At 46.3% G+C, this 21185-nt stretch overlaps 1 protein-coding gene across 4 annotated transcripts in view; it reads left to right on the forward strand.

Moving 5' to 3' along the window:
• The first annotated feature begins 2561 nt into the window (after positions 1-2561).
• MAML2 (mastermind like transcriptional coactivator 2) overlaps positions 2562-21185 on the forward strand; it is a 220625-nt gene continuing 202001 nt past the window's right edge. The window contains exons 1-2 of one of the 4 annotated variants that reach the window (XM_075742343.1): positions 2562-2983; positions 3153-4895. In XM_075742343.1, coding sequence (XP_075598458.1) covers positions 4488-4895 — 408 coding nt within the window. In that variant the 5' untranslated portion in view covers positions 2562-2983; positions 3153-4487. Of the gene's footprint in view, positions 4896-5793; positions 6165-21185 lie in introns of those variants that run through there. The other 3 variants (XM_075742342.1, XM_075742345.1, XM_075742344.1) reach the window with 3 other exon arrangements.

Below are 21185 nucleotides of genomic sequence, written 5' to 3' on the forward strand. Positions count from 1 at the left end.
ATAGTTTACTTTCTGATTCTGCTTTGAGAAATAAGAAATACCAATTTCTAATCTGAAGTTAGAGGTGAGACAAAAAAATATAAGAAAATGTGATCCACTAGCCAAGGAATAATGTGAGAAATATGTGAAATGGTATTGAAAGAATCTGGTAACAACCCCCTCAGTGGCTTCACTTCCCTGAATAGTTTATGTGAATTTTGGTATTTTTCTAGGTAAGAAGTGGTGGCATGGGGTTGTTTTGTTTTGGTTTGTGTTCCCTGTTGTTTATTAAATAAGATGTGGACACAATTTCTTTTGATTGCTGTGGGGATTATATTCTTAATTAACAAATCGGTGTGTGTTCAGGATGGTTTATTTTACAGTTTAAACAGAGCAGTAATTGCATGCACCTTGTGCCCAAAATTTAAGGACAATAAAAACTCATTCAGGTGCAGTCAGACTGTACTCCAAAGTTAAACAATTTACCAGGTGAGCATGGTACGTGAGCGGCATGGTGCGTGAGCCTGCCTAGCTGGGAATACCCCAGAAAAAATACATGTAGGTATAACCGTAGTCATTCAAACCAGCTAAGAACCCTCCCTGAAAAGCAAATAATGGAAATGGCTGCAAATTCAAAGTTCCAGTTTGCAAAATCCTCTGCAGGATTGATGTTAAGCATGTGCTGTTCCGGTGGAGTTAACATAACTTCGAAGTAATTTGATACGTGATTTCTAAACAGAGATGAACGAAGTATGCGCCTAGACTTAAGCATGTACTCAAGTTTTTAAGTGACATAGGTTCGGCACAGTCTTTTTTGCTCCATTTTTGGAAAGTTACTAACACAATGGGATGTCTATGGTGAGAATTCCTGGCTGTGAACCCAGCACAACTAAGTGCTTTGCTGATCTGGAAGGTGCTGCCGACTTGGGGAGCTCGGAGCTTCCGCAGCAGTGGTGAATTCACACAGAAAAAATGCTCAAGCGCGACAGCTCACATGAAATGACAATGTCATGTTAAAAGGTCACAAATTAATGTTGACAGAAGGGAAAAAAAGTAATTATTCAGGACTTGTTATCTTAATGTTTTATCGTGTGTGTGTTTATCAGAACTCCTGTGACACGAATCGCCAGTGATGTTACGATGATGTCAAGAACCATTTGCTTTTAAGAAAACTGATGACTAGCCAATCCAAAAGCGCTGGTGGTATCCACGGGCGGGTAACATTCACCGGGGTCTTCTGGACAAAACTTTCAAGAGCCGAGGGATGGATTTAGGGCATTGCCTTCTCTGAAACACCAGGGGCAGCATTTGCTGTGTATCGAGCGACCCGGGAATTGCAGCGCAGCCCTGCAACCAGCTGTCTCTCGCCCTGAAAGCGGTGTATTAAACCGCAAAACACATGAGATGCTGCTTGGCAAAAAGTGAATCTTAAACATCTTAAGTTAAAATTAAAAAATCTTTGTTTCGAAAGATCATTCTCTGAGTTCTAGAAAATGTTTTGAGAGAGAACCGCCTGCAGCTACCCTGATATCTTCCTGAGCTGCACGGATTTCATATTCCCACAGCAACTTTGAAAACCCCAGCCAAGTCTTAGTTTAAAGCTTATTCTGCGTGAGATTTGCGTTACTGTTACATGTGCGTTCGGTGACTGACCCTCTTAAACACAGCAGTGACACCTGAGCTATAAAGAACGAATAAAAGCCCTAGCGATGCCTGAAGCAAAGGTAACATTGTCTATTATTTTACAAACATTAAAATGTCATTTTATTTTCCAACTGTGCCAGCCCATTGTTCTCAACAGATGCATGCTACCGTTATGTATCAAATACTAACCCACTCTTCCTCAGTTGTTCAAGGTTAAACAAACAAAAAAAAATCTCTTCTTCCTGTTAGCAATAATGCCTTCCTCTGAAGGTAGCACATCCACAAACCCGGCTTCCCCAGACCTTGTCCCTCAGTGAAGAATCAAAGTCTTTGCTGCGGCAAACGTGGGTCCGAATGTGCTGGTGACCATGGCTGGTGCTCACGCAGCCAGATCCTGGAAACCCACATGGATGTTTTTTGCCACATGATGGAGATGGGGGTCATGAAAGTGGGGGCTTTCATATTTCCCACATGTCCAGAGCTGCGTATCTTTTATGTATTTTGGGGGAATTTCCAGGAATGTGTCATTTCATCATTGGCATCCAAAGTATCTGTGTGCGTGACCTTGGAAGGGAATAAAACCATCTGAGCGGGTTATCGTTAGTTCCTCCTCATCCTCAGCTTAATGCTCCCGGTATGTTGTGATTAAAGTTGTGTATTTTTCTGACTGGGACCCACTGCAGAACTAAATGCGATGATGCATCCTTGCGTTAGGGGCTGTAGAGTCCCAAAAGACCTTAAAGGTTTTCCATCAGGGATGTGTCTCTGCATGCTTGGGGGCCATTTTTATTCCCAAAGAAGTATTTGGGAATTCAGATAACACAGCCTCAGTAGCACAACAGCATATTGCTTTAATAAAACCGACCAGCTCCCGGCCATTTCTGCATCCTCCTTCACAGCTCACCTAGAGCAACACGCAGTACCTGACGGCTGCCAGTGGCTGCAGGGCCAGCACCGGGGGCCAGATCTCACAGTCGGCCACCCCTGCTCTGAACAGAGGAGTCGGGCAAGAGAAGCACCAAGGCTGTGGCTTTCCCGGGGAGGAACCAAAATGCAGGCGCTACGTGACTTGCCCCCGACACCCAAGAAGCTCCTGGCAGAGCCCGGAGCTCCCTCATCCCAAGCCTGACCTCGTGTCGTGCACTCGTCCGGTGCATGAGAGCGCCCTGCTTGTTTTTTTTACCGTCTGTTCCAGAGAAATCCAGCTCGTAGAGGAGCGCAGCGCCGTGATTTATTTGAGAACTCCCTCGTACTCGCCTGAAGGTCTCGCCGCCGGGGGAGGAGGGAGAGCGGGAGGCTGCGCTCCTCGGCGGCTGCTCAGGCGGCGAACCGTCCGCCCGCGCCCCGGCCCGGCACCCAGGTACTGAGCGAGGAGGGGAAAGGGGATTTCCTTGGCTTCCTCCCATGCAAATACCTCCCGGGGAGCGGCGGCGGCCCGACTCCCCTCCGCGGCCGCTGGGAGGCTCCGCGCCTCGCCCCGGCCTCCCCGGCGCCGCGTCCCCGGTGACACCCGCCTCCCGCCCCCGCAGCGCCCCGCACCGCGGACCCGCTCCGCTCCGCTCCGCACCGCACCGCACCGAGGGGCAACGGGCAGCTCGGGCACCCGGCGGCGGCAGCGTCCGGCGGAGGCAGCGCCGATAACCCACCGGCAACCACCCACCCCAGCGGGTCGGGGATGGAATATACAAAAACACAAAGGAAAAGTGGCTGGACTGTTCTGGGTGCAAAATGCTGGAAGTTTGTAAGTGCAACTCTCCGTTTGTAATTACTGTCTGAAGAGGGGCTGGCTTTTTTTTTTTTTTTTTTTTTACCCGTGCTTTTCTTGAAACTGTTCTTGAAACTATTCAATATCTGGGAGTATAAGGGAAAGTATGCGAGAGGAGTTCTTTGCCTGGGTTCGTAGCTTGCCGCTTTATTACTAAGGGGGGAAATAAGCACTGAAAGCAATACGGATTTTATCCAGTGGCTGGATTAACTGAAGGCGAAGCGTGGTCTGGAAGTCCACTGACTGACATTGTTCCGGACCGGGGGATCCGTCTCTCTTATTTTTAGAGGAACTACAATTTAGCGGCAGACAGTTGGACACAGTAATAAACCGAAGAGTGGCCAGCAAAGAGCGGGCGAGAGAAACGAGAAAGCACAAAGACTAAACTAACGCGAACCTCCTCCTCCTCCTTCCCCGGCTCTTTATTTGCACATTTACTAAAGACTTTAGGAAAAAAAAAAAAAAAAGAAAAAAAAAAACCCAACAAACCCCACTCCACTAAACCTACGAGATTTTTGGTCCGCCGGGGGGTTTCTCCGTGCCGCCAAGCACGGCTATGCCTTAAATTTCCACTTCAAGGAATAACCCCCCCGCTCCCCCGAAATAAAATAAAATCAATAAACCTGCCAAGTCTCACTCATTCCCGAGGGAGATCTCCTTCATCCAGGGATTCGTTTTGGAGGCAGCGGCTCGATTTTTTTTTTTTTTTTTTTTTTCCGCCCTCCTCCCCCGGCGGAGCCCCCACCCCGTCCCCCCTTCCCCGGGCGCCCTTTCCGCCCCGCGGAGCCCCTCGGCGGGGGCTGCCCGGCCCCGACCCCCGCCCCTCCCGCCCGGCCGATGCTGGCACAACCTTAGCGGCCGCCGGACGCTGCCCCCCCGCCCCGTCCCACCCCCCGATCTGTCAACCCCCCGCGGGGCCGTCACCGCCCGGGGGCCGGGTGGGGGTGGGCTGGGGGCGCGGGGCTGACCGCCCTCCGCCCCGCCGCCAGCCCCCGGGCTCGGGCTCCCGCCGCTGCCCCCGCCTCTCCCCCCCCCCCCCCCCTCCTCCATGCGGCAGTGAGGACCGACCCATCCGGAGGGCCAGGACCGGCAGCCAGCGATGGGCGACACGGCTCCCCCCCAGGCCGCGGGGCTGGGGGCCGGGCTGCTGGGGGGGGGCCCGGCGGCGCCCCGGGTGCACAGCGCCATCGTCGAACGGCTGCGGGCCCGCATCGCCGTCTGCCGCCAGCACCACCTCAGCTGCGAGGGGCGCTACGAGCGGGGCCGCGCCGAGAGCTCCGACCGCGAGCGGGAGAGCACCTTGCAGCTCCTCCACCTCGTGCAGCAGGGCCAGGGCGCCCGCAAGGCCGGCAAGCACCCCAAGGCGGCCGCGGCCGGCGGTTCGGCCACCCCCGCCGCCGCCGCAGCCGCCGCCGCGCCCCCGGACTACCACCAGCACCTCCTCAGCAACGGCGGCATCAACGGGGAGCAGCCGGCGGGGGAGCAGCGCGCCTCGGCCCTCCTGGCGGTGAGTCACAGCGCCCCCTGCCGACGGGGAGGGGCCGCGACGCGCGGCCGTGAGGCGAAGCCCCCGCTCCCCTCAGGGCCCCCCCCCCCCCCCCCTCTCCCCGGTGGCCGTCCCTCAGGCGAGGCGCGAAGGTGGGGTCGGCGTCGAGGCCGGTGCTCGTCCCCACCCGAGGGCGGTCCTGAGTTGGTGTGCGTGGCCGTTCGGCCCAACCCGCTGCACCTCGCGGCCACTGTAATGGTCCCCACAGGGTGCTGGGCCTCGCGGTGGCGTCGAGGGTGTGAGGAGGTGGTGAGCAGGACTGCCAGGCCCGGAGCGGGGGAGCTGAGGGATGTGTGCTCCCTCGAAGGGATTTTGGAACTGCTTGGGTAATCTTAAAGCAGATTGTGGTCCTAAAAATGCATTGCGTGTCCCCGCCGTCACCCTGCCAAGGCGGTGACAGCAGGCATCCCTGAGGAGGTGCGCTGGTGGCAAACGCTGTCGGCACATCCTCGAGCAGGGGTGAAACTGGCACTAATGTATCGCTCGTGTTCAAAATTGCCCCCCTGTCCCATTTTATCCCATTCGTCAGGGCTTTTATTTTCACTCGAGGCAGCAGTTTGCTGCCGTGTCCCTCAAACTCAGCCAATATTTACACACAAGGGGGACGGGCAGTGCCGAGAAATGAGAGCGGGTGCGTGCAGCTCAGCTGCCCACCTCAGTGACCGGCAGGCGCTTGCAGAAGCAGCTCTGTGCAGGAGCCTACAGCCACGTCCAGCACAGCGACGGCGTCTCACGCCCGGTGCTCCGAGCGCCAGCCTCACCAGAAAGGGTCACCCTGTTACTATCACCCAGTGTGCTGGCGGAGCAGAGTTACAAGAGTTTTCCAGGCACTGCCACTTTGTAAATGATATGTTGACCTTTTTCAACTGGAAATTGCTCTGAACTTGTCAAGGAGGCGAAGCCTTGTCTCCTGTTACTTTATTACGAGCAGTGTACCGCGCTTTTGAAGCATATGCTGCACTGTGCTGCCTTCCAACTCTTAATTCTCGGCACACATGCAAAATATTAAGAGGAGTGACTGCGTCCCGATAGGCCCGTGGCTGCTATTCGACTGGCTGAAAATAGATCACTCCCTCCGCTCCAGACATCAAACCTATCTTTCTTAGTGCTTGACGTATGCTAAACCAGGACCTCTGTGGTTGTTTCTCTCTTCTTACTTGGGAGTTTGCCGCGGTGCATGGATCGACGTTTGGGGCTGCGTTACTCAGCATCATTCATGAGGGTGATGATGTAAGCATTAATGCGATAACATTGTGTTCGAGGGGAGTTTAGGCACTTCGACCTGACTCAATGTTCAGATTAAATCTCCCCATGTTCCTCGTCACAATCAAGAAAGCCATTATCTTATTTTTCCAGTGTGTATTAATGAAATGCTTTGCACTTGTCTTATGGGAAAGAAAAAGGCTTTTGCCTCTGTGCGTCCCAGAAAAATGCACTTTCTGAAATCAGTGAACAGGCCTGTGTGGGGGTTTTTTTTGTTTGTTTTCAGGTTTCTTTTACTAGTTGTTACTATTATTATGAAATAGCTGGAGGCAGCTGTTTGAAAGTGCTAAATGAAACAACTCCAAAGAAAATATTGAAAGATTTTCATCTTTTAGATGCAGAGACGTTGTCCTTGTTTCTGAAATACCGTTAAAGATTGTTAACCTGCTCTTTGCTGGACCATGCTGTGCACAGCCCTCGCTCCATGTTGCATGTTGTGTTGCCTCCCAGATAACTCTGCACATATGTGTCTTTGACAAGGGGAAGGTCCGACAAAGTCCCCCTCGTTTTTGCACGCTAGCGTTCGGTAATCCTGCTGACAAGGTACGTGATTTCACTGAGCATGACATTTGGGGCCCTGAACCATGTTTTGACACTGAAGAAATGCTGGCTCATGAAGCAGTATTGTTGCAGTGGTATCACTGCACATCACTGATCCTCCCACTCTGTGCTTCACACAGACATTCTTCATTTGCTGCTCTGGTAGGACTGCCTAATTAACCAACAGAGAAAGGCATCGGTTCGAAGTCACGTCTCTGTGTCATGGAGGCACATGTTCCCCTTACCGAGAGCTTCTTAGAACATTGTTGCAAATACTAAAAAGGAAAAGCAAACCACACAGTGTCGGAGTGGGGTGACTTCAAGTGGCTGAGGGTCATACACCAGGTAGCACAGCATTGTGCTCCTGTTCTTGAAAATTCAGAGGGCAGGGAGGGATGGGCCAGGAAATAAAGGGGTCTTGCTTTTGCTCTGGCCGTAGCTGGAGGATGAATTTACTCTGTCAGTTATTCCAAGGGTACTTGAAAGAGGAAGTTACAAGGCAGATCAAGTCTGTTGTCCTGTGCATTATAAATGGATGGGGAAGAGAACCATCTCTAAGGCAGCAGAATTTATCCTCTGTGGGGTGTTTCCCAAGAGGAAATACGGTGGAAGCCTTATTTGCACCGATGGCTATTCCTCTAATTCCAGACCTTTTGCTTGTAGCAGATGGCAGATCTGGGGTGCACAGGGTCCTGGAACAAGGCACAAGCTCTGAGCCTCAGTTGTGGCAGGTATAGCTCTGGCAGAAGGAGGCACAAGGCAGTCGTGTTTGTGTGAGTCTCACACTGAGCAAGTGAGATTGGACACATCTCTGACTCCACGGGGGAATTGTAAAGCTCCACCTGCCTTACTGTAGCTCCACCAGTTAAAAAACAAATTCCACACAGATAAACGCGAAGGCTGTCATAACTCTCTTTCGGGAGTTCTGGTTATCAGGACGCTCTTTGTCTGCAAAACCAAGATTGTCTCCATGCTTCCTCTCCTGAAAATAGCTGGGTTGTTTCCTTTGCTCTGCAGGTCCCACTGCTCTTATTACAAGTGTGCCTGCCATGTTTAGTGGCATTGGATGGATCGTTTACACAGTTGGACTCAAGAGTAAATATTTGACACTCGATAACATTTGAAACAATGTTCACTTCAAGGTATCAAAGAGCTTGAAGTGATTATCTGACATTGTTGATACTATTATTTGATAATTATCTTTCCCAGTGGACATTTTAAAACCAGCAGAAGGGAGAGTTTTTAGTGGCGTTTGGTTTGGGCTTAATTTGGCCGTGTAACTTTAGTTTTCCAGAAAGCATCTTTGGCAGCAGCATCTTCTAATTGGAGAGTGGAGAGCAGATTTTTTAGCTGGACCGATGGATGTGGGTGCATGTCAAGGAGAAATTTATTCTTTGGGACATGGCTAGGAAAGCTTTTGTACTTTCTGTCTCCCTGCATTTCCCAAGAGCTGACATTTGTTTATTTATGTGGTGGTGTTACTTTTCATGGTGCAGAGTGGAACAGATAAAATATTCTGTCTTTCTTTTATACATACATCTATATGTATGTATATGCCCTCCAGCACTTAGCTGTTTATATTATTTATGTTATATATAAACAGTTAGCTCTGGAGGGCATTCCTCAGTGGCTTAAGCATTGAACTGGTAATACCAAAGTTCTTGCACTGCAGTTTCAAATCTCCGGCTGCTGATTCATTCCTTCGTTCTTCTGACATAGGCTGGGCACCGTATGTTTTGCTCTGTGCAATCCCGGAACTCTGTTTCATGGGCATTATTGTATAATTCTGGTCAGGTTCTTTCATTTCAGCCATCACACCAGTGGCAACATCTTCCTCTGAGTGTGTTAAGTGACATTTCCCATCAGTGACAGGTGACTCGTTCTACTTTCACTCACTTCAAAGTTGCACTGAATTTATCATTGTAAGGTTTGTTATTATTTTCTGTACTCAGAAGAGTGTCTGTGAAAGGAGCCTGCTCCTCAGATGTAGTTTGCAAGCAGGTAAAAAAGAAAAGGGAAAACAGTCCCAAAGAAATGATGTAGCCAAGGAAGGAGGGAATGGGTTAATTCTTCCTACTCCCCCAAATTCTCATCAATGTCAGTACAAATCTGGAAGAGCCAATGGGTTTGTCCCAGTTCCTTGAGGACCTCAGTGGAAGACTGGGTTGCTTGACTGGTGCCAAGAGCCAAGTTTGGCTTGTAACACCTCAATTTAGGCACTTATTTAATGCAGAGATCCTTTAGATGATCATGGAAGTCCCAACTTTGTTTCCTAATAACTTTTTTTTATGATCCACAGTGTACTTGCTGAGGTTTGGCCTCCCCTCTGCTAGCATTAAAGATTCTCAGGTATTTTAAAAGGAAGGATTATGCTCTGGTATCTTTTACACTTCCCCCACCTCCCAAGCTCTTTGCTTTGTTTGCTAGTTGGCTGCCAGGGTACCCTGCAGAAGCAGTTGCATTTTCTGGTTCTGGATGTATGTAACTTTTGGAAGTGCTCTGAAGCAAGCAGTATAAGATGACCAGCTATGAGGTGAAGTGATGTTATGGTGCAGTGAGCACAAACTCTTCTGCCAAGCTGGGCTAGGATCTTTTGACTAACAAAGTTTGGTGCCAAAGCAAAGAAATATTCTGGTTTTGAGGTGAAGGATTGCTGTCTGCTCCTTGTGCTTCTGCAGGAGCAAAGCTGGGTTCTGATAAAGACAATTTAGGTAGCCGAGTCAGGTAAAATGAGTAAGTCACGTTGCCTTTGTGGGTAGAAAACTTTGATCTGTTGTCATGGGTCCTCTGGCCTTCTGGGAGTCATGTTGTTAGGATGGATATGGGCACCATTTAAAATCTTTGTTCCCTGCAGTTGTGAGAACGTTTTCTGAACCAAAATCAAGAAGACCCCCTGGAAGCCGCATAAAAGCTATATTTAATGAAAAGTTCAGCAAGTGAATTTGTTAAATGTATGCTAGTGCTTTTCAGCCCTAGCTCTCCAATCAAATCACTTGCCTCCTTTGAAGCTTTTTAAGCTTTGAATACATTTAATGAAAGTCTCCTCTGTTCTGAAACTGTTTAACAGACTGTTTCCACCACCAAAGTTTCTGTAGGTAGCGAGCAGAGGAACAGTTTGTCTGCGAGAACTTGACACACTCTCCAAGGCCAACCCATGGGCTTCTTAACTTCCCTGACTATTACAGCACATCCTCTGATAGAGCTCTCGCATCTCCTGGGGTACTCAAATTGGGTCCCTTGCGTGTAGCACCACAACAAAGGAGAGTGATACACAGCTTCTGTTTCTTCTGTGCTGAGAAGTGTGACTCCAGCAAAAATGTTAGCCACTCTGTGGGGAAATCTGAACCTTAGAAAGGTATGTCTGAGTCAGAGAAGCTGCTTTGACGAAACTTTGACTTATCTCACTATTATTACTTCTCCCTTCGAAAAAAACACTGCCTGCAAAAGGTATATGTGGGGTTCGGTTAGCTTGCAGTGACCAAAAAAACCCCAGCAACTAGGTTAGTCAGTTAGCAGGTTAAGAAAGGCCATAACATGCCTCTCTTCCTCTTCCTAACTGCTGTCAACGGTCCTTTCTACCAAGATCTCATCTTCGGAGGCCAATTGTAGTCTGCCTTTCTTATCGAGTTTGTTGGCTTATGAAACTGAAACTTCACCTATGGCTAATTACTGGAAAAGAAGGGCTCCATCCTGGTCCCTTTGACAACTTTAGGAAGGGCAATGTCTCCATTGGTCCATTGATATTGCACCTTCTATGTGGTGTAGGAGGAGCTGGAAGCTGGCAAGCTGCTCCAGCTAACAAGGCACTGGCACAGAGGTGTCAGCTCTGCCAGCAAGCGTCTCTGTGAGCTGTTGTGCCACTATTTCCCTTCTGTGCTTGAGCTCTTCGGGAGGGACTGTCTCACTGCCTAGCACTGGGGACCCTGGTCTCCACTGAGGGCCCAACTCTACGTGATAATGACCTGACACCATCACTTCTATGGAGTTCAGGAAGATGATTAAAGAAACCACTGTGCAACACTTTAGAGGGCAGACAATCAGCTACGTAGTAAATGGACCAGCTTTAGCCACCTGGCTGCTCTGAAGAGAAGAAGAGGAACACGGTCTTTGCTCTCTGGTGTCTGCATGTCAGCATTCCCCTGTATGACTTCCCAGTGATGGTAGTGCCAGCAGCAGTAGGGTGAAGCTGATGGGGTTCATGACAGGTCTGTGTTTTCCACAAATCTGAATCAGTGGCTGTACACCTGAAAAGGATCTTACCCATATCATACTGCTACGGTTTGGAACAGCTTTGAGCAGTGAAAGAGGCAGTGGTCTTGGCTGCAGAAAAGGAGTTGGCACCAAGTGAGATCTGGATCACTTTTTCAACTTTACAGTACTGAGAGACAGATTTTTTTTCTGGGTTTTTTTTGGGGGGGGGTATTTTTGGGGGTTTTTTTAGATGAAATCGTAAACTATTTATGTCCCAGATTTCCCATGAAAAGCTTCCTATAGCCACTTGAGAGCCAACTTGTGAATTTGTCATACTTTGTCAAGTTCTTCCAAAGTATTATTAGATGCAGGTAATCAATCTTAATTGTACTGACGTGCCAACACCAATACTTAAAATATCTGCAACTCTCAAGCAACAGTTCTTAGGTGAACGCGCTGTAAACTAAAACCTCAGTGTTTCTACTCTATCTAGAATCTAGAATCTATTCAACAGATTACTCTTGTTATTTCATTTCCATAAGCCTCAGTTTCCTCTATGAAAAATACTGTTTATCACCTTTGTAAAGTACATTGAGATCTGACGGTGAGTTTTATGGCTTAGAAGCAAAATTCATTATTGAGGGAGCCTAAGACAACATATTTTAACGTTTTCTTTGGCAAAGCTGCAGACAATGTATATGAGTTGATGGATTCTTCGTGTTTGACTTCTGTGTTTTGAGCCTTTGAGGTGCACTCAAATCACCTTTTCAGCCTTTGACCCGCAGGTATGGGTACTGGAAATACAAACCCAAATGAGTCTTTTGTATAATCACATGACTCCCAGAGCTGGGTTTTTATGGCACCGCGTTGCCAAGATTCACAATAAAAATGCAAGATGTGGCAGTGCCCCTTCTTTTTAGGAGAGAAAAGCATTTCCCAATTTTTTCCTCATAAATGTATGCTTCATATTTTCTTACTTTACTTGCTCTTGATTCTGCGTCAGTTTGTACTCAAATTAGTCTTCCAATTAAGTTGGTTGTGTCCAAGCATTTCATGTACTTGATGCTCCAGTAAACTGGAAGCAAAGTAGGACTGGAACTGAGAGCAAGTCATCTGCTCTCTGTCGAGGCTGCAGCTGCACTAGCAGGTGGGAGCCACCTTGTCCTACATGTGTTGCCTCTCATCTGGTAAGATGACTATACTGTAGTAATTAAGGAAGGTTCATGTCTATGCCCGTGGCTTCACATACAGGTGTTGGTGTTTTCCTGAAGAAATTCCTTTTGTTCAGAAATGTCTCCTGTAGCTATTTTTATCTGTGTCACTCAGTTATCGTTCTGATGCACTTGCATACCCAGCTGAATCAAAGTGCAGAGAAATTAGTGCCAATTAGAAGTCGGCATGAAAGTGCTTCTGATAGAGTCAGGTAGCGGATCTTGCAAACCCATTCACCTGCTGCCTGAGCCTGAAGCTAACTGAATGATCTGGTAACATCCTGGACTAGCAGATGAAACCCCAAGAAGGTTCATCATGGCTATTCTGTTTTGAAACAAAACATGCTGTTGTGCAAGAGTCATCCCTGTGGTACCCTGGCTTTATTACAGAGCTCTGCAGGCACCTCCCTAGGGTAGGTGTTACACAAACGCCCAGTGAGGACCGTGCCCTTCCCTGCATACCTTAGGGCCTCAAGAGACAAGATAGACAAAGAATGGAAGAAGGAACAGAAGCACAGAAAGGTCAAGTGTCTTGTCCAAGGTCAAACAGCAGGTCAGTGGCAGAGCTGGGAACGGAGCCCAGATTTCCTGACTCCTAGTCCAGCACTCTATTAATCATCTCTTTGCTTTGTGTTCTGTGGCCTGTTACTGTCCATAGGAAATGTGAGGATGACTTTCCAACAGCTTCAGAGTTACTTCTTAGTTTTGGAAACTTGATCATCAGCACACTATTGAGATAAAGAGGTCATGTACTGGACATATGTGCTAGAGGATTCAGAATTAAGTGTTCTTGGTATCGATTTCATTCCAGGACACAGAAGAAATATTTGGGAATATGAAATATGGCTTTTCAAATTCAGATTTTTAAGTCTTTTTTCCCTTACATTGTGTACAAAGTGGTTAGTTTTTACAGAGTTACTCATCACAGCTGAAGTCCTACATTGGTGCTTGCCTTACAAATTATTTCTTCCTTGAAAATGAGTTACAACAGTGATTTAGTTAGCAGGGCTTTTCTTCTCCGTGGAATTTACCAATGAAACAGTCAGAAAACCAGAGTCAACAGTCCTAAGACACTTGTGATTCTTAGTTATTTTCCTTCCTCACCATACGATGTATTCAGTTTTCAAAGTCTTTCAATGGAATTATCTTGATCACAAAGTTAATTATACCTGTGAGATTTTTTTTTTCTTCCCAAAATTTTTGTCTTGAGGCAAAACTCTGGCTACTGTGGTAATAACTTATTGAAGTCTCTCGTAAACAATAGTATAATCACTTTCTTATAGTCATGGCAACAGTGTTTAAGCAATGAGCTTACTGAACATAATGTGCACTGTCTCCACTGAATAGCTATTGCAGTGCTGAAGTGTATGCTGCTCATTTTCAGAGGACTCAGGGACATAAATTATTCAGCAAAACAACACTGCTTCAGAAAGCATCTTTGAAATTGTTGTATTTTGTACTAGCCAAAGAAGGATGCTTATCTCTGTTAGCGGGGCTGTGTTTAATTACTGCATGACAGTGTACTCTTAGGGCCAGGTCTGCTCCCACGAAATTTAAGTGTGTCTGTCTCAAATCATCTGAGAACTGTGCTACCTGTTGGCAGGGCCATGCTGCTTCTGGTAATGTGTGCCGCCGTGGGAAATCCCTAACGTGGAGGGCAAAACGGCTCAGGTGGATGCGTTCTGCACATAGGCATGGAGTGAGAGGCGGTCACTTGGTGCAGAAGGAGGAAGTTGTTTTAATGAACAAGGGGTTCATTCCCTCAGGGCCAATCCTTTCCTTGGCTCAGAGGATCACTTGGATTCCTGTTCACTGGGTTGGGGAGGCAACTTGGAGAGTGGATGGCTTCACAGAAAGCTTCAGAATTGAACCCCAAAACAGAGTTGCCTCTGATTTTTCTGTTTATTTTGGTTTTACAGCTCTCTCATTCAAATAATTAGACCTGGAGGAAAGACCTTGTTGGCAACAGTTGTTGTTTTGGGATGAGTCATTCCACCAGATTTCAGAAATGCCACCCCAGTGACAGTTGGCAAAAATGCTGCATGGGCTGTTCAGTTTATGTTTTTCACTTTGGAAAATCAGATCATTTATTTAGGGTTCTGTTGCTTTAGAAACCATCTCCAGACACTCAGATTTCCTTTCCCCTTGCCTTTCCCCTTGCCTTTCCTTTTTCCTTCCTTTTTCTTTTCCCCTTTTCCCCATTATCCTTTCCCCCCCCCCCCCTTTTTTTTCCTTTTTCCCCTTTTCCTCGCTGCTGTGGTATCTCGACACCTGAGCTTTTGAGTCTCAATTCTGATCTCATCATTCCCTCCTGAAAGTGCCTATGGGAAATACTATAGACATCTTGTGGAACATCAGCCTAATGCAGGATCGAGCTCTTTATTTCTGGTCATTATGCTAGTTTATAGTAAATTATGTTGTTTTCCAAAGAAAGACATGCATTTTCTCTACTTCTCTAAAAGCTTTTGGTTCTACATCCTTCCAATCTAGATACACTTGGTCTTCAACAGTGGGCTGCTTACCTCTATGGCCCAGTTCCCGGAAACACTTATGCATGTGCTTAATTGTGCACACATGGGTAATCGCACTGAAACCAAGATGTGTAGAATTAAGCAAGTCTAGAAGTATTTGCAGGGTTTGGTCTTTGTTCAACAAACAGGCCTCTGCCTGGCTGAAGCCCACTATGTGCTACAAAAAGAAACTGAATTCAAAAGTAAGTAGCGTATTAATCAATTTACTTATTTCCTTAAACCAGTTAATTCTGTACTTTTAAAAACTACTTTCCATTTTTCCTGCAAATCCAATTGCCCTTCCTTTCACACTCATTTTTCCTCCTCACTGCTCAACTCCCAGCAGACCTGAGCTGCCAGCCACATGATACCTTTTCATAATGATTTGAGTTCCGACATTTCTTTTTTCCTACTAACTTTGTGTATTATTACCATAATGGTTCCTAGGACAGATTTTGGCCAGCTTTTAGGGAGAGAGAGACTCACAGTGTTTCAGACCTTCATTTCCAAGTGCAGTATTAAATATAATCCTTATAATTATAGCACTGCCACTTGGACCACTGTAAGTTCAGGCTGTGTCAATATGTTGTCAAAAGCTCTCTTTCTCAGGAGCTGGAACTCAGTCACGTTGATTGAACTGAAATTTGATGGCCAGCAGCTGCAAACACACTCTGGCCCCATCCCCCCACCTCCCTGCTTTTTTTTTTTCCTTTTACCACAAAATCCTCTTGCTTTCCATCAAAAGTCATGAGTTTACAGAACAGAGATAGTGGCTGATTCCAAGCTAAGTTATTCTAAGTTATACCTTTTGGGTATGTCTAGACTGTCCTTCAAGGGGTGCCCTGAGGCAACCTGAAGGCACAATCTGCTATCTGTGCCCACAGTGGTGAACCTAAGAGCACAGCCCCAGGTGCAGCACGAAGGCCGTCCTCAGGTCACACTTGACTATTCTCCATGTTGGATCTCTTAGGATGCCATTAGTGTCGCACTCAGCAGCTAAGGACGCTATAGGCATGTCTGTGAGGCTCCAGTGTGAGTGGGGCTGGGAGCACTGCAGTCCTCTCCCCTCTCGTCACCAACAGACCTCACTATTCATCTAAGCAAAGGCATCAGGACCGGGGTAATTCCCAGCAGTAGTTTATACTGCAACATTAACACACATTTTTTTAGCCCTAGGTGTCTGGGGGAAAAAAACAGCTATGAATTGAAAAAAAAAAAAAAGAAAAAATGGTATCCAGTAGTTGTATAACACGACCTTGTCATTTTTTGTACTTAAAAATCAAAACAAAACCCCAGCATTCATCACATGAGATATTAAAGTTTTAAAAAGTGCCACTTGCCGGTACACAGTAACTATTTTTCATAAGGCCTTTTAGTCCATGTATTTACAGGTGGACCAGAATAGATCTGCAGAAGTTAATCCAGTCCCTTGAGTAAACAGTATGTAATTCTAAAACTTTCTATATATACCAACCATATGTAAGGCCTTTGATATGCATTTGTACCACATACAATACATCTCAGGGGCCCTTGACAGAGCCAAGATGGCTAATGAGGTTGATAACTCCCCCACTAACATCCTGGATGTGTGTTCATTCTGTCAAGCCCATGAAGGGTAACTGCATTTGGATGACTGGTGGGTTGAAAGGGCAATTTACTGAAATGGTCCATTATGTGGTTCTCAGAGCCCTCTCCCAGGACATGCTGTCTGTGCTTGGGTCTCCCAGGCTGTCACCAAAGCACAGCCTCTTCCACACAGGTCAGAAGGACTCTTCATCACAGCCTCACGCCTCCTCTTTGGTCACAAAAGTCACACTCATCCCCTTCCCCTGGTAAAGTCCTTCTCTGCCATCCCCCTCCTCCACTTCCCAAAGCTATTAGCTGTTCCTCCTCCTCCACATTCACCCCTCACTCACCTGGGCTATTGCCCTCCCTTCTCTCCTTTCATGCTCCTCACACTGCTTCGTAATGTTGTTTTTCTAACTTGGAAGAAAGGGCCAGAGGGCCAGGCTAACAGAGAGATGCTGAACACATGGTTTCCACATGTTCTCCTCATCTTCCCTCATACTGCTTCTCTGTCTTTCTCTCTTTGCTTCAACTGGAAATCTAATGAACACGGGTGTATTCTCTCCTCCTCTTGTTATTTTTATAAAGGACGAGCTCAAAAGTCCTGCATCATCATCACAAGAAACAGAGCAAAAACTTCTGTGAGTTGACAGTGCACTTGTAGTTTCTCTGGCCTCTCACTGCAGACCACACCAAGTGCTCACATTCATGCGGTGTGAATACTCAGGTTTCACTTCAGAAAAATACTTAAAGAATATCTGTGAAGTTAAACATATGATTAAATGCTTTACAGTTTGAGTGCTGCTTCCTGAAGTGGGACCCCATATTGGAGAATTCATCCATATTGGCCTGATTCAAAATATAGTTAAGAGCATACCGAACTTCTAAGAATAGAAGTATGTCCACTATCTTGTATTTTTAATGACTCTTAAATAGGGTAAGGCGAAGCAGAAAATGTGGAGGCTCTCCTGGTCATCTCTTACATTTCGACTCATGCTCTGGAATCTGAGTGTTATTGAACTCTAAATACATGCCACTGTAATGTTCTGTAATGTAATTGTGTTGTGTGCTCATGTGCAAATTATTTGGAGAAAATCCAATTAAACAAAAAGCAATTAAGTCTTAGAAAGGAAATGTTCTTACAAAGTTAGCAATATTTCTAAGACTGTGCTTGATGGTGAGTTGGACCTTTGGACCTTTAGATTCTTCTCCTGCATCTCAATGATCAATCAGGGAACAGCTAAGAGTTCAAATCTTTTTCACTTATAACATCTAGGCATCTAATCTTCTCTGTATTGAACTGAAACCAATAGAAACTGGACACCTAATTGGATTTTTGGATCTCAGCCTAAAATCTCTGGGTTGCTTTGGAAAATTTATTCCTAGGAAGTTTTGCTTGAGTCAAGAATATAGACTGGAGTCATCGCTCACAAAAAACCCCCCCAACATGTGATATCAGTGCATCAGTCAATGAGTCATCCATCAGTGCCAGAGGTCAAAGTATTCTTTGTATTTACCTAAGAAGTAGGTACCTATTTACTTTCTGAAATGATGCTTGTAGTACTAACATGACATTTTGGTTTGCTGTACAGTGAAAACACTGCTTTTAAATGCCTTGTATAAAGACAGGCCTTGTTGTTTCTTTAAAAGTTAGAAGTACTAGATAGCAAATGTAAAAGGCCCATTTCCTTCCTTGCTAGTATGTGTGGTCCTGAATTGTGCTACTAAGAGACTGTCCAGTCTCTTTTCTTGCCAATGATGTTAGTGTTGCTCCTTCAGAGAAGGCTGAATTATTATTTTGTCATTGCTGCCTGCTGATCTGTCACTGTTTCTGCTTTCCTTCTGTTTTGGCTTTTCATTCTTTAAATATATTACTGAAAATATATTTTAAAAAATGAAGGAAATAATAATTTATTAATTTATTATTTTAATTTTTCAAGGACAAAACTTCACTGATCCAATCTGACCCACTCCACAGCAGCAGAGCAACAAGCACCAAGTGGCCAGATCTCCTGTTTTATGAGCCCTATTACAATTCACATCTCTAAAATTTGTGCCCTTCCTTTTCTTGATACGCATTGTCTCCTCACATCAGGCTTTCTCCCTTAACGTTTAATCCCTCTTTAGCCATCACCTCTTCCTACCTCACAAACCACTCCATATGCTCACGTTAAAGCTCCCTTTTTGGCACCAACTTACTACGAGTGCTTTGTAGGGGAGTCCAGAGCCATTGCCTCTCACAGGAGCAAGTAGCTACCTGTCAGGACTTAACTTCTTCTGAAATAGTCTGTAAGGGTACAAGATTACAGGAGCAATGGACTTGGAAGCAAAACAAAGCTGCCTATAGCAAGACACATTTGAGTCCTGCATGAACAACTGTGCCAGTCAGAGTGTCTCGTAACCCTCTCTTATCTAATCTAACGTATCAGTATCTTTACTGCATTTATTACCTTGTTATCAAGGAATGACAGGAAGGAGATTGGGGCTTTAGTAAAAGCATGAAGCAGAGAGGCAGAAATGAGACATACTGTTGAGCAAAGGTTAAAAGAGCTGTACAAGCAGGGCACTGAACATTGCAAACAGCAGACCTTCTTGTCCTTCCCCCACCCCGCTGACTTTGTGGTGGTGAGGACCTGTTGCACAGCCTGTTTGGTGCGGGAGACTGTGAGACCCTACAGCCCAGAAATGGGTTGTTCAAAGGTTTCCTGTGTCTTAGAGGGTATATCTCCAGCAAAATTCAAATGCAAGGCCATAGATGTCAATAATACCCCTGATCATTAACTCAGGAACATTATTAATGAGATCATTTTTCTGAACAGGTCCTGCAGTTTCTGCACCCCTGGATTTCATTTGGTTTGCCTGATGGGAATGACCTACAGCTGCTGACAGTGTTTATTTCCAGTTAGTTTTACTTATGGCACTTCTCAGTAGCCCATGGTTAGGATGCTCCAGTTAATCAACCCTCCTCCTCACTGCCTGCTCCTTTCATTTATTTGTCTGCTTTTGCATCACAGAAACACTTCCAGCAATTCCTTTTACATAGCACACTTACTGAGGCAAGGGACTAGTTACGCTCCAGCAGAAACTCAAGTAAATGCTGAGCAAGATGAATACTTCGCACAACAAGCGATTCCCAAACTGAGCAGGACAGATCAGCACCCCAAGGTGCTTATGAGGGCCCGTTAAGGACCTCAGGCTCTTTCAAACAGGGGACTGTACTCCTAGGACACAACATCAGAAATAAAGAGTGGCCCTACACAAAACAAGGTGAAAAGCTTCCTGCCTCTTAGCCAGGTTGGGGATGCAGTGGTGCCATGTCTTTCTGCAGTAGCCAGGATGGGCTGCTTAGCAGGAGACACAGTCAGTGCCTTCCCTGCTCACTGCAGGAAGAAGGTCTGAATTAATGAAAACTGTCCTGACAAAGAGAACATAAAATTAAGCAGGAGTGTTTGGTTCTTATTTAAACAGTTGCAGCTTGCACTGGTGATGCTGCACACTGGTGTGTGTAAAGGCTGTGGGCCAGCAGCAAACAGCACGCTGATGTGGTGGGGGTGCAGACACGCAAACCAGAGCAAGTGGTACCTTGGGCTGTCGTGGCTAATGGCAAGGGACACCTTTGACGTCAAGTGGGCAGGGCTGCACTGTAAAGTAGGACAGTAGTATGAAGGACTTCATATTTGTTTGCCCAGCATGGGCTAAGTCATTCCTTGACTTGCACAGGAACACTAGGAAGATGGTTGAGAGCTTTTGCCCCATCAATCTGTGAAAAGAATGAACACCTCATGTTCACCAGGTGTGATCTACTGACAGAGAACGGCTTTACATGCAGAAAAGCACCCAAGTGGCTGGGTACAAACCAGAAAGTGAACATGTAGACCCTTGGCTAGGGCAGAACCCTTCAGTTTTATACCCAATCTCATTATTTTCTTCTGGTTAACACCACTGAGAGAAATCTGTACCAATAGCAACAAGGCTGAAATTGCACCTCTGGTTAACAAGCCATTTGATCTTTGCTCGCTGGAATCCAATCTGATCTCCTCTGGCTGAGGCATCCCCTTGGGGCTCACATCCTGATGCACATCTGCAGCCATCGCCAGCGGCATGCAAGGGAATGACAGGGGGAACATCACGTCCATCCTTAGGCTCCCCAGCCTATCGACGGGAACCCAGCCACTAACGCAAAGCTCCAGAATGCTCTTCTGGGTCTGTAGGTTTTGAGACTGCTGTAGCAGTGCATCACACAGTCCCTGGAATCCCAGGAGGGAGTTGTGTTGTGTCTCAGTACGAGTCACTGGGGTTATGGTAGTGACCCTGTTCACACAGGAGAGAGTGGTCACATTGCCACTGAAGAAAAAAGGACCAGGCCCAAGCCTAAACTGAGATGTTATGTTCTTAAGCTAAGGAAAAATCAAAGTAAAAATAATTTTCATAGCAGAACTCAGCTTGGATTGACTTGCTATGTTCAGCTCATCAGTACATAATCATAGTAACCTTTTTCTTTTTTGGTCCTTGTTCATGTTAACACACAGAGACTTGCGTACTAACCACTGTTTTCACCACACCAAATTCTAGAGGTCAGCGACCTCTAGAATTAAATTTATAAGCTATCATAGTGTTGGCTGAAGAACCAGCTTTTTTAGGCTAGTAGCTGAGAGACTCACTTCCTCTGTGGATGAGCCACAGAAACGAATGCATAACACACACAGAGCAGCAGGTTATGTTTTGGCACCTGTACTATGCAGATGTAACCCAGCAGCCGGGGTGAGGCAATCTTAAAATGGCATCAAACATATCATCAGGAGGACCTCATAACACTGTGGGCATCATGCAAAGTACTGTTGACATCAATGAGAGTTAAAGTCATAGTTTTTTACGTACATTCAGCTTTGTGTTAGTTGCTGCTAGTCCTACCTGAGCTGTATGTACGTCTATTGTGTAGAAAGCTCACACTCTTGCTTAAGCTATTTACA

The sequence above is a fragment of the Balearica regulorum genome, chromosome 1, assembly GCF_011004875.1.
Source record: "Balearica regulorum gibbericeps isolate bBalReg1 chromosome 1, bBalReg1.pri, whole genome shotgun sequence".
Classification (NCBI taxonomy): Eukaryota; Metazoa; Chordata; class Aves; order Gruiformes; family Gruidae; genus Balearica; species Balearica regulorum.